Raw genomic sequence first — 12,980 nt, 5'->3', positions numbered from 1 at the left:
CCCCTAATGTTCACTCAACACACATTTTTTTCCCCACAGAGAGGACAGGATTAGAAGGTATTTTGCATCAGATTGACCCAATCAGGATTTTCTTCCTTTTGGTGTTGCAGGTGTGAACATTTTATAAGTGAACATTTTCCAGGCATAGCTCCTTTGTGACTTAAATGGACTCAGCCTCCAAATGGCCTGGCAGAAGAGGCTGAGAAGAAGGAGCAGAGCTTAGTCCTTACCTTTTTATTTTTGAAGTCCTAGAAGGAACTGGATCAAAAAAAAAATACTGTATGTTAAAGGGGATCCTTTATCTTGGACTCGCTGTTTTGAATTTTTGAAAATCCCTTTATTTTTCTCTTTAATATTTCCCCCAAATATCTCAGGTCCATTTTTAGTGTCAGTTTGAGATACTGAGATTCATTTCTACATTTAAAATTATCAAGAATTTCGTGTTTGAATAGGGAAGAAACCAGGCACACATGTACGCCTGTGTTCCCAAATACTGCGGAGGCTGAAGCTGGAGGATCACTTGAATTCAGGAGTTCAAGTCCAGTCTGGGCAACATAAGAATTCTTCATCTCTAGAAGAATTTTTAAAAAGGGGGGGGGGGCTGAGGGGAAGGAAGAAGAACGAACGAAAGAAAGGAAGAGAAGAAAAGAAAATGAGCAGGGAAGAAAAGTGAAACAGCTCGTTGGGATTTGGTGCGGTAAAACTCAGGTTGGAGTTTAGATTTCATCATTTATCAGCCTCTAGAAATTGGCCAAATTAATCTCCTAGATCTGAGTTTCTTAGCTGCATGAGGAAATTAACAATTGCCTACTCACTGCTGTGAGGATAAAAGACTCAGAGCAGGTAAGGTGCCAGCCTGGCACATGGGCACATGACAATGATGAGGATTCTGAAGGGACCATGCCAAAGAATCCTAGAGGGTAAGGGGACAGGGATGTAGGGTGTCTGCGATCACGACATGCTGGCTAAAGTGGCGTCCTGGGAGCGCAGGGTCTTTGTCAGCGTCAGGCTGGCTACAGCGAGCGCGGGGGCGGTGACAGACGCACTAAGCGGGTTTTGATCTAGCAGTGACTTTGGCCATGAGGTAGAACCTCGCAGCAGCTGGATGGGGATCCGCGGAAGGGTGGTGGGAGGAAGGAGCTGGAAGGAGGCTCCTGTGTTCCCAGCAGCACTGCCGCGGGGTGCCTGCCTACCTAGCACACTCCACTCCACTGTGGTTACTAAAGTCTTCCAGAGCAGGTGTTTATACACGCGAAGGAAGGAAAATCTCTTCTCTGGGCTGGGGGTGTAGTTCAGGGGTAGAGCGTTTGCCTAGGAGGCCTGAGGCCCTGGATTCACCCTCAGCGCCCATAGTGGGGGGACTTTTTCTTCAAAAGGGGTAAACATTCTGGCTGACCCATAGGTTTTTTGTTTGTTTTTATTTTTGTTTTGAGACCTGGTCTCACTATGAACTACTGATCCTTCTGTCTCTGCCTCCTAAGTGGATCATAGGTGGGCACCTTCACTGCCGGCTTGGTCTTGTAGTCTACCCTCCTGACATGAATGAAAAATCACCCCCCACGCAGGGCCCAGGGTGAGGGGCTGATTGCTGTCCACAGTCTGTGTCTTCTCTTGTTCACTCCTGCACTCCTGGGGCAGATAATTCCCCTGGGGCTAGAAAACCTATAGGGATGGTGGGGAGAGGGCACAAAGGCAAGTAGATTGATATGGGGAATTCAACTCAAGGACAGGGGGCACCCCCAGTCCCTATCTGGCATCCTCCATCACTGCGACACACAGGCATCTGGAGATCTGGGCTGGACCAATGCAAGCCAGGGATTGTGGAGAGGATAAAGAGATGGGGGTCTTTTTCCCAGGGTTCTTATCCAGCCCCCATTTGAGCCTCTTGGGCTGAGCTTGGCCTCTAGAGAAAGTTCCGAGACTCATCTTTGGAATAAGAAACTGAGAGAAGGGGGCTTTTCCTAATATGGCCTGATGCTGTCTGACAGGGCTAGACTAGACCTTTGTCAACCTGGAAAAAGGTGTCACTGTGATCAACCTTTGGTTTCCATGGATCTTGTGGACATGTTGTCAAAACTAGAAAAACCATCCCAAACATGTGAGCTTCTATATATTCATGTTCCATTCTGTCTAACTTTTCGGACTCCCCTGGGGCAGGTGTGGTGATGGACAGCCAGGGCATCACTGGAAGTTCCTGAAGCTTCCTGTCTCTTGTGTTCTTCCTTCCTTCTTGAGCTGCCTGGAACTACAGAACTGGACACTGGTTTCTTGCAATCAGATCAATTCTCTCTGACTTGGGCAAGGCAGTTTCCTTCTGGGAATTTACTACCCAGTCACTAGAGCACATAGCTGAATAAAACTGAATAACCGCTAAGGATTCTCCCATCTCCAAATACTAACTAACTAGTTGGGGTAGTTGAGGAATTTTGAGCTTCATCTTCTTTAGGAGAAGAAGGGGGAAGCTGGGCACTGGTGGCTCATGCCTGTAATCCTAGCTACTCAGGAAGCAGAGATCAGGAGGATCGAGGTTCAAAGCCATCCCCCACAAATAGTTCAGCTAAACCCTATCTCAAAAAATCCTTCACAAAAATAAGTCCGGTGGAGTGGCTCAGGGTGAAGGTCCTGAGTTCAACCCTCACTACTGAGAGAGAGAGAGAGAGAGACAGAGAGACAGAGAGAGAAGAGGGAGTTCCACATATTCCCTAAATCAGTGGTAGCCCTGATTAGTGATTTCCTGGACAAAAGTTTTCTATCCTTCTAAACTTCTATTCCTTAGCTCTTGGTGTTAGTTTCCCCACAGTAGCCACCAAGATTGGAATCCCCTCCCAAGCTCCACCCCTGCCATATAAACCATGTAAGAGGAGAACTAAGATCTAAGATCTTCTGGTTTCTAAGGAAAGGTTTTCGGTGTCGGGGAAATACTGACTATAATCCCCTCTAGCTACGGACAACACTGGAGACTGTTACAGGGACCAAATGAAAAAAAGTGTGTGTGGCATGTGATTTTACAACTGAAAGTGAAGAGCATTTCATCTGTCCTCTTAGAACTAACTCTCAGAAAACTTCCAAAGGGGATAGAAAGAAAGAAGGACTAGTTTAAATTCAAGTAATCCAGCGCCAAGTCAGACTAAGAGCTGTCCCAACCCAAGTCCCACGTTGATGCAGGTGTCCCATCCACATGGCCAGATATAGCTCTGAATTAGGAAGTGTCAGTGCAGACAGGCTGCAATCAGCCAGTCTTCTACCCTCCAAGGTTTCAGCACCTGGGGATAAATGTCTGGCTTAGAACCTTGGGGACATGGCTAAAATGAACTCTTCCCCAGGTCATACATAGTTCACAGGGCAGTAACCAGGAACTACTCAATGTTCATCTCAAGTTGGAGCTGAAATTTGGAAAGGTGGATCGTGTGGGGGGCAGCAGGGGGTGGCGTTTCATACACACACAGACTCTCTGGAGGCAGGAGGTTATTTTCAAGCCTTTATAAGAGTCCCACAGGATTGGTTCTTTTTAAAACTCAAGTACAGGAACCATGGGCACTGTGAATATGAGAAGACTTAATAGGGATGCATTATAGGTCACCTCCTCCCTCATGCCTGCCTTCCTCCCTTCCCAACTTTCTTTCTTGGACCAGATAACTTAGTTGGTGGGGGGGGGAAGGAACAAGATTTTGCTATGAGATGGGGACAGGAAGGAGGGAGGTGGGTCATGGAATGTCAATTTCACAGCATTATCAGTAAGGGAAATGTGGAAATCAGAGCATGAAATAAAATCTTTTAAACTGTGCTTTCTCCTAAGTCCCAAGTCTATAGCTCCACTTCAAGTCACATGGGTAGGTCTGGGATTTGAGGGGGCCAGGGCTTTGGTGGGAATATTCCTCTTGATTTAAGGAGTGAAGACTCAGTCTATGTCTAGCATAGTCTGAGAGGAGCCAGCAAACTTATTATCACCAACTCCCACATTCTCAGAAGGGTGGGTGGGGATGGTGAGAGAGTTGTAAGTGATTTTGCTGTCTTGAATTTGCATATATATGTATGTATGTATATATATTCTATATAGAGATGCAGATCTGTCTTCTATCTATCTATCGATCTATCTTCTTCATTCCTGTGTTCCATCCAAGATTCCAGGTGTTGAGACAAAGGTAATTCAGTCTCTCAAACCCCTAGAAGTTGTTGCAAACACCAAAGACATTGTGAGCCCTCATTTTGAGGGTCTTTTCCCTGTTACTTCACTTCCAAATGTCTCTGGGTTGAGGGGCTGGAGGACTTCTCAGGGAATGGGGGGAGGGTGAAGGAAATGAGTTTCTGTGCCAGTTGGATGCAGTTAATGGACTACCCCAGAGTTTACATCCTGGGCTCACTGCCCCGACTGAGTCACCCCAGATTGCTCCACAGAGGCCATGTGGCAGGGCTGGGCTCCCTCAAGGTCTTAATAATTGGGCCCTGCCCTAGATCCATGTGAAAAAAAAAAACAAAACAGTGGCAGCCTAGTGGCCTCTTTCTGGCTCCCTCCACGGGTTTTCCTCCATACCGACACCCTCTCCCTCTCTCTAAGCAGCCTTCCCTTTCCTCCTCCCCCTACCATTCGAACCCAAAGTGAGCCCTGCTGGGAGCTCAAAGGGAAGCTTGTCCAGCCATTCCCTTTTAAGCAGTGCAGATAGGAAAACTGAGGCACTGGGGAGAGAAATGACCCTGCAACACACCTGATCAAGCTAGAACAGAACTGTGCCTAAGACTTGTGCTCTGTGGTTCAGCCATCTAGTCCCAGAATTCTTAATAGTTTGGGCTGGACCCAGGCTGGGCTTCTCTGGATTGGATGCCGGGTTGGGTGGCTGAGGTTTGAACCCTCAAAGCCTAGGTTTGGAGGATGGAGCTAAGGACTCTGGGGCCAGCCAGTCTTCCTACTCAGCATGTATGGCTGGCAAGGAACAGCTGGTGTGTTTGCTGAGTGCAGCAGAACCAGAGGACCAGGGGCTCTTGGTTTCTGTTCAGCGCCCCTCCGTTTTAGCTTCCTATTCTCTCTCCCCCTCTCTCTCTCACTCCCTCCCTCTGCTTTCAACCCACTCACAGTTTCCAGGACTTGGCTAAGCTCCTCCAGTTTCTAGGTGCCTTCAGAGCCAGCAGCAGTGGCCCGTGCAGTTGGCGATAGCCTCTTCCCTTAGAAGTCTGTCCTTTGATTCCTCCTCAGATCCATTTGTTCCACGTGCTGAGGCCATGATCAGATCTAATTTTGTAGCTGACTCCCTCAACCCTGGGCCACAAGAGGCACTTAGATTTGTCCTGAGAGGGTCCTGATTCAGGGGATGTCAGGAGGTACCGATAGAGGGATGGAGGTAACAGTGGCCTCTTGAGCAGTCTTGTCTCCTCTCTGTGGCCTTTTGCAGTTCCTGGACACTGCTGTCGAATTGTCCAAAAGATTTTCCTCTAAGGCATGGAGAGACTCCGACTGACTTCATTTTAAGGGAGAGTGGCGTGAGTCCCCCCTCATCTCCGGCCAGGCCAAGATGTTGTAGCCTCACACATGACTCTCCAGGCGAGCCATGAAGATCCAGGCCATCCTGCCAGGCACAGGCTCCAGCCACGGCCAACCAGCAGGCCCTTTCCAGACTTTGGGGAACAATAGGAAATTGTGCAAAAGTGCTGAAAAATAAAAACGCGTGTGTTGAGAGAAAAGGAGAAAAATAAAGCAGGAACAAGAAAGAAAAATGAGAAAGAATGATTGAAAAGGAAGGGAGGAAAAAAAGAGAAAACGAATCCAAGAAAAATGAGAGACAGAAAAGCAAAGAGAAAAAATAGTACAAGTGTCACATAGGAGAAAGGAAACAAAGGAAAAAATAAAAGAGTAAAAGGTAGGGAGTCAGAAAATAAATGATAAAGAGAAAAATCCAGAAAGAACATGTACAACCAAGATAAATGAAACTGAAATGGAAGGAAGGAAGGAAAGAAAAAAACACATATAAAAGGAAAAGAAAGATTCCAGACTAAAGATAGAAAATACACATGGAAGAAAAGAGGAAAGAGCACCTCATTTAGGCCATTTCTATGAGACTGAGAGAAATGAAGCGGCCGCAAGCAGTCCAGCTAGGCCCGCGCAGACCCCAGCTAGGACCGCGGAGCCCCGACCCTTCCACAGAAGGAAACGTCCCCGCTGCAAATAAATCCTTATTATTCATCACCACCGACCTGAGGGCCGCCATCATCGCCACCAGATAACACTGTTCTATTTAGAAGCACAGAGGCAGCGGACGCTCAATTACAAAAAAAAATAAAATGAAACGTAATTTAACAAATGCCCCTAAAGTGGAGCGGGTGGGCACCTCTCGCACCCTCCCTGTGGACGGGTCCCCAGCCCGGGCGGGGGCGGGAGCTGACACCCGGGTGCTAAATCCCCGAGGCTGGAACCCCTGGGGGGACGGCGGTCCCGCTCAAAGGCCGGGCTGTAAAGGTCACAGGCGGTCTGCGGGGCTGCGCTGAATGGGCTCCCGGAGGTAAACAGACTCTTAACTTTCAACTTGGCCTTGACCTTCCTGCAAGTGTCTGGCGGGTATGTAAAGGAGCATGCTGAGGCTTTCAGCGTGTTTGACTGGGTCTGTAAAAGGGGTTAGGGAGGCTCGGGGGCTCCTCCCGGTGGGTCTGGCCAGAGGCTCCCAGCAGGACACAAAGGCCTCTGTGGGGCTGGGGGAAGGGCAGGTCTAGGAGACCTGGGCGCCTGGGTTGTTCAGGGATTTGAGCACCAGGCAAGACTTGGAAGCTCTGAACCTCAGTTTTTTTATTGTGGGAACTCAGGCTTATGCAGTGTTGCACGTGAGAAGTGACCCGCACTCTCAGGCAACTGTTCTTTTCAAATAAAAACAGGTGGTTTCATCAGAAACAGATACACAAACCGAAACACAAATAAAAGTCATATTTATTCAGTTTATGAAATGGTTTCACGTGCAAAATCTTATTAAATTGTCACAGCATTCTTGTGAGGTAAGAATTATTATTGCCATTTAACAGATAAGGAGACTTAATCCTATTTTACCTGCCTCCAATTAAGATCCTAGACAGATCAAGTAAACATGCCCAGGCAGTAGGAGCGCACACTCACGTGCTAATACATGTGAGGCACAGAACTGATCCCTGGGACCTAAGAGATGCCAAGTAAATTATAAGCAAACCTGTAATATTATTTGCATTGACATATCTGTTCATAGGGGTCTCTAGCACAGCTAGTGAGCTTCTCTGGGGCAAAGTTTAAGTTGGTCACCTCCGAATTCCACAACAACGCAGAGTTACATGTACGTAGCTGCTTATTTCCAGGGACCTGGGTATAAAACATGTTAAAATGCTCAGTTGCACGCAATGGTGTAATGATTCCAAGCACTGGGGATGGAACCCATTTCATGCCAGGCAGTCAGGCTCCAGTTTAGCTATGAATTTGTGTATGTGTGTGTGTGTGTGTGTGTTACAGGGGTTTGAACTTGGGACTTTGTGCTTGCAAAGCTGACGATCTACCACTTGAGCCACGCTTCCAGTCTATTTTGTTCTGGTTATTTTGGAGATGGAGTCTTGAAAACTATTTGCCTGGGCTGGTCTTGAACCAGATCCTACAGATCTCTGCCTCCCAAGTAACAAGCACATGGCTCTGAGTTCAAACTCCAGTACCACAAAAATATTTTTTGTTTTTAATTATTTTGTCTTTCAAAAATTGAGAGCTAGCAGGCTGGCAGGAATGGCTCATGTGGTAAAGTGCCTGCCTAGCAAGTGTGAGGACCTGAGTTCAAACCTCAGGACTGCCAAAAAAAAAAACCTGAGAGATAGCTAATGTAAAAAAAAAAAATCCAAGCATACACTATGGATGTGTTTTCCTAAAGTGAGCACACCTGCATAGCTGCCATCCAGATTGAGACAAAGAACATTTCCAGCACCCCAGAAGCTGTTTTTGTTTTCCCTCTCAGTCAAGAGCCCCTTCCTCAGGGTAATTTCTATTCTAATCTCTGTCACCATACACTAATTTTGCTGGTTTTTGAACTGTCAAGAAATGGAATCATACAAAATGACTCCTTTGTGGCTGGCTTCTTCACTTATGTATCAGTGTAAATCATCCACGTTGTGTACAGCAGTAGTTTGTCATTTTTTAATTCCTGTGTAGTGCTTCATTGTTTGATTCTAGCTTGATTTCTTCACGTATCCTGCTGTTGATGAACATTTGAGTTGCTTCTAGTTTTGAATTGTTGTGGATACAGACCTAGTACATGCCATCTCTGTTATCATATCCTCCCCCCTTCCTTGTTTTCCTTTTTAAAATATGGAACATTGTGAGAATTTGCATGTCACCCTTGTTCAGGGTCCCTGCTAACCTTCTCGGCATCATTCCAATTTTAGTATGGGTGCTATCAAAGCAAGCATTAGAATATGCCTTTTGATGGACATAAATTTTCATTTCTGTTGGGTTTATGGCCAGGAATGTTGGGTTTTAGAATGTTGGGTTTATGGTTATGTATTTTTTGTTTTGTTTTGTCTTATTTGCATTTATATTTTTTGGTGGTACTGGTATTTGAACTCAGGACCTCACACTTGCTAGGTAGGCACTCTACCACTTGAGCCACTCCACCAGTCCTATTTTTTTAAATCTAGGGATCTATCCATATCTGCACTTTATAGGCTTGAATAAGCACAGAAGTTCTACACCCCCATGTAAATGTATGTATATGTGTATGCTTGTCTTGTGGAAGCTAAAATTGTGGAAATTTCTATGAATCCATCATCTAACAAGTAAAAACCATTGAAAAGTTCTCAGTCTTTAGGGGGAAATCCGGGTATTTCTGTCTTTCAAGTAATTGCTTTATTTGGTAGTACTGGGATTTGAACTCAAAGCTTTGGGCTTGCAAGCCCGCTTGCTAGGTTTTATCACTTGAGCCACCTCTCCAGCCCTAGACAAGTAATGACTTTGATGAGAAACTGGAAAGCATCAGAGACATCTTCATTTTCTTTCATGTTGTTTTTGAATGCAATGAAATCTAGTGAGGATTCCATCTTGGTGTCTTCAGTTCTTAGTAATGTTCATTGAAAATGATCTGCCACAGCCCTACAACTTGGAGCAACTCTACCTTGAATGTGCCCTTTCCCACAAGGTGGCTTAAGTTCAAGTTCAGGTTGGTGAGGGAACTTGGTTGAGCCCACCCAGAGTTCTGGGTGGTCTTTTCCATATAATTGCCAAGGCTTTAGTGTAGAATGGAAAAGTGCCAGTGTTCTGCAGAAAAACTGGGGGTTCTAGAAAAAACAGACAGAAGGATTTCATTTGGGAGGGGTAGTGAAGGAAACCAGAAAACCTCAAAGATTTGTGAAAGACAGATTTGAATCTTCTGAATTGTACTGCACAATAGGCCCTAGCAGAGAGGCCTCAAGCAATGCTTCCTTCTAAGGAAATTTAAATCCTGAAGAAGACAGATTAGGGTCCTGGGCTTTCTGCACACTCAGCTTGGGTAGAAGTGTACTGGTGCCAGGGTCAGTTTCTGAGCTTCCTGACCCATAGGGAGAGGACCGAAAGGCAGAGAGGCTGGCCTGAGCACCTCCACACTGGCCAGCCTTCTGCATTTTTGATCCAGGATTCCCACATGGCCAGTTAACCAGGCTTGGCTTCTCCAGACATTTCCAGGTCCCAGAAAAGGGGAAAGATTCTCTTTTCCACTGGCAATTGAGTCTCGTCTCCTCCTTCAACCTCTCTTTCCCCCTTTTGTGCGTTGCTGTCTCTAATCTCTCTCTCTCTCTCTCTCTCTTTTTCCTTCCTTCAAGTCATGTCTTTGCGCCTGTCTCTTTCTCCACCCTTAAACGGAAATCCAGAGCCGCCTCCGCCCCCCTTTTCGCAGGCAACATCTAGAGGCTCCATTTCCCCTTCGGGTCCGGACGTTGCGTGTCGTGGGCTGCAGTTCGCACGTTTTCTACGTCCAAGTTCGTGTCCCCCGCCCCCTCGCTCCGCCGCACCCCTCTCCTGGCCTCCCTTCTGAGCCGCCGCTAGGCTAGAGGTTCCTAGGGAAGGGGCGTCCCAGGCACGTCTCGGGGCGCCAAGAAAAGCTTATTACAACGCATCCGGGACAGGAGGGGCATCCGGAATGCGCTGGGGTGCTAGTACCTAGTCCCCAAAGCAAAGGGCTGGTCCGGAGTACCGGTTTCCCAGCTTCCTCTTACTCAGGCGCCTTCCCGGGTACTCCTTTGAGGCTGGGAGCGGCCTCCCAGCCCCCCACTCTCCGCCCCCCCTCCCCAGGAGATGGATGGACACTTTATTGGGAGAGCTTTTTATTCTCTCGTTAAACCTGCCAAAGCGCAGGAGACAGAGAGCCAGGGAGAGAGAGGAGGCGACGGAGGTGGGGCCGGGCTCCTCGTCCCCTCTCCCTCTGCAATTTCTGCCGGGAGGATTTTATGAGCCTCTCTCCCCCAGGCCGCAGCCAATCAGCGCGCGAGCCCGGGCCCCTGCGTCTCTTGCGTCAAGACGGCCCGGCGGGGCGAATGCAGGCGCCGTACGAGCTGGGAGCGATTTAAAACGCTTTGGGTTCCCCGGGCCTGGGTGGGGAGAACGAGCTGGGTGTCCCCTCTATCCCCCACCCTCGGTGCCCCATGAGCCGACCCTCGGCCCCATGGAGCCTGGCAATTATGCCACCTTGGACGGGGCCAAGGATATCGAAGGCTTGCTGGGAGCAGGAGGGGGCCGGAATCTAATCGCCCACTCCCCACTGACCAGCCACCCAGCGGCGCCTGCGCTGATGCCCGCTGTCAACTATGCCCCCTTGGATTTGCCAGGCTCTGCAGAGCCACCGAAGCAGTGCCACCCATGTCCTGGGGTGCCCCAGGGGGCATCCCCAGCTCCCGTGCCTTATGGCTACTTTGGAGGCGGGTACTACTCCTGCCGGGTGTCCCGGAGCTCGCTGAAACCCTGTGCCCAGGCGGCCACTTTGGCCGCCTACCCCGCGGAGACTCCTGCAGCTGGGGAGGAGTACCCTAGCCGCCCCGCCGAGTTTGCCTTCTATCCGGGGTACCCCGGACCCTACCAGTCTATGGCCAGTTACCTGGATGTGTCCGTGGTGCAGACCCTGAGCGCCCCTGGAGAGCCTCGCCACGACTCCTTGCTGCCCGTGGACAGTTACCAACCTTGGGCCCTGGCAGGTGGCTGGAACAGCCAGATGTGTTGCCAGGGCGAGCAGAATCCACCGGGTCCCTTCTGGAAGGCGGCATTTGCAGGTAACCTCCACTACCCTGGGTCCCCTTGGCTGTGAGCGTGGGCTACGCTGGCACTTGCCTGGGAGGAGGAGGAGGAGGAAGGAGACTTGGGGCTGGTGAGGAGGAGCTTGGTGCTCCTTGTTTGCCTGTTAGGAGTATGAAGGAGGGTCCAGGCAGCTGGAGGTCCTGTATGGAGCCCCCCCTTCCGCCCCAGGGCCAGTGTGAGGAGCCTCAGCTGCTATCTGAAGTTGCAATCTGAAGCCTGAGGGTAGTCAACTTCCTTCACTTTCCCAGAAGGCCCCGGATCCAGCCTTTCAATATGTCGGAGAGCTTTGGATCTCTTTGCTGTTGACCAGGGCCAGGGTGTTCCCACTCAGCCAGCGTAATTCCAGTCTAATTCTACACAAGGCTAAATAAAAATTCAGTGAGTGTGCGGGTGGAGTGAGAATGGAGGTGTTGGGTGTTTCCTAGAGAATCTGACCCTTCACTGTCTCTTAGGTAGTTTTCGATTTCCAAAGGAAAATTTAGGTTTTCTGCCTACTAAGAGGTGTGCATTGGGGTGGGTGAGTGTGTGTGTGTGTTGGGAGTAGGGCAGAAACATGTTTCCTCCTGTATAGAATATTCCTGTAGAATCTATAATTGTGGCGGAGAGTCTAAAAATGTGTGTGAGTGGACATACGTGATCATGGGCAAAGGCCTGGCAGTGTGTGGTGGGTGTGTTTGCTGACTCTCAGGTGTGGGAACAGTGATGAGTGAGAGTAGCCCGCAGGATCTGAGGCTGAACGATGATCAGAGCACCAGCCAGAAACTGAAGTGCCCCTGTGCGCTTTGGGGAAGCAGGAGCACAGAAGCACGTATGCGCCTGCCCATATGGTAATATGGATTTGCCTGCAGGATGACGTAGGGGCTTGCAGGGCCTGGGTCTGCACTTGGGTTTGCACTAAGTGGGGGTATTTTTTCCTCCCTCCCTTTCCCGCCACACAGACTCCAGCGCGCAGCACCCTCCTGACGGTTGTGCTTTCCGGCGCGGCCGTAAGAAGCGCATTCCATACAGCAAGGGGCAGTTGCGGGAGCTGGAGCGAGAGTATGCAGCTAACAAGTTTATCACCAAGGACAAGAGGCGTAAGATCTCTGCGGCCACGAGCCTTTCAGAGCGCCAGATTACCATCTGGTTTCAGAACCGCCGGGTCAAGGAGAAGAAGGTTCTGGCCAAGGTCAAGACCAGTGCTACACCATAAGAGATCAGCCTGGCTGGGTGGGTGGGTGGGGGTCAGGAAAAGCATGGGTGTCCTGGGGAAATCAGGGGCCTGTCAGGGCCCAGTCTGGCAAGGACTTTACTGGGCACCCAGAGATGACACCCTTGGCAGGCCACTGGCTTCTGGACTGTTCTTCAGAGGTAGCCTGGGGTACCCTGTATGTGCCAGGAGAGTGAGGCGGGGAGTTACAGTCCACTCCACCCGGGGTTCCCGAAGAGCCTGTCCTAGTCATAATCATTCATCCTAACAGTGGAGATGATCACGATAACCAGTACTAGTTGCCATGATAATGAGTTTCGTATTTTCTATTTAGAGTTCTGTAGAGCACTTTAGAAACTGCTTTCCTGAATTGAGATGATTATGAATAAACTTGGAAGGAGATCCTTTTGCAGGGCACCTTTCTCTCAGAACCCCTTCCATTTACACCCACCCCACCCTCCCATTCCAGTGACTACAGGAAAACTGGATCGAGGAGAAAAGGCAGGTTCCATCTGAGAAACTGTATGTCCATGTAACATTTCCTAAGAT

General features: G+C 49.1%; 1 protein-coding gene and 1 non-coding gene across 2 annotated transcripts; one reads left to right on the top strand and one right to left on the bottom strand.

The window, feature by feature from the left end:
• Positions 1-8,284: 8,284 nt before the first annotated feature.
• Positions 8,285-8,387, bottom strand: LOC141414344 (U6 spliceosomal RNA). The gene has a single exon (XR_012439399.1). It is a non-coding gene; the product is annotated as a U6 spliceosomal RNA (small nuclear RNA).
• Positions 8,388-10,616: 2,229 nt separating this feature from the next.
• On the top strand, positions 10,617-12,434 carry Hoxb13 (homeobox B13). The gene is made up of 2 exons (XM_020173941.2): positions 10,617-11,217; positions 12,181-12,434. Exons 1-2 carry the CDS (start codon positions 10,617-10,619, stop codon positions 12,432-12,434), a joined length of 855 nt encoding a protein of 284 aa, XP_020029530.1.
• Positions 12,435-12,980: the final 546 nt, after the last annotated feature.

This window comes from Castor canadensis, chromosome 11 (assembly GCF_047511655.1).
Source record: "Castor canadensis chromosome 11, mCasCan1.hap1v2, whole genome shotgun sequence".
NCBI classification, from domain to species: Eukaryota; Metazoa; Chordata; class Mammalia; order Rodentia; family Castoridae; genus Castor; species Castor canadensis.
The sequence above is the reverse complement of the archived record's forward strand: the minus strand, read 5'-3'. Positions and strand labels throughout refer to the sequence as shown.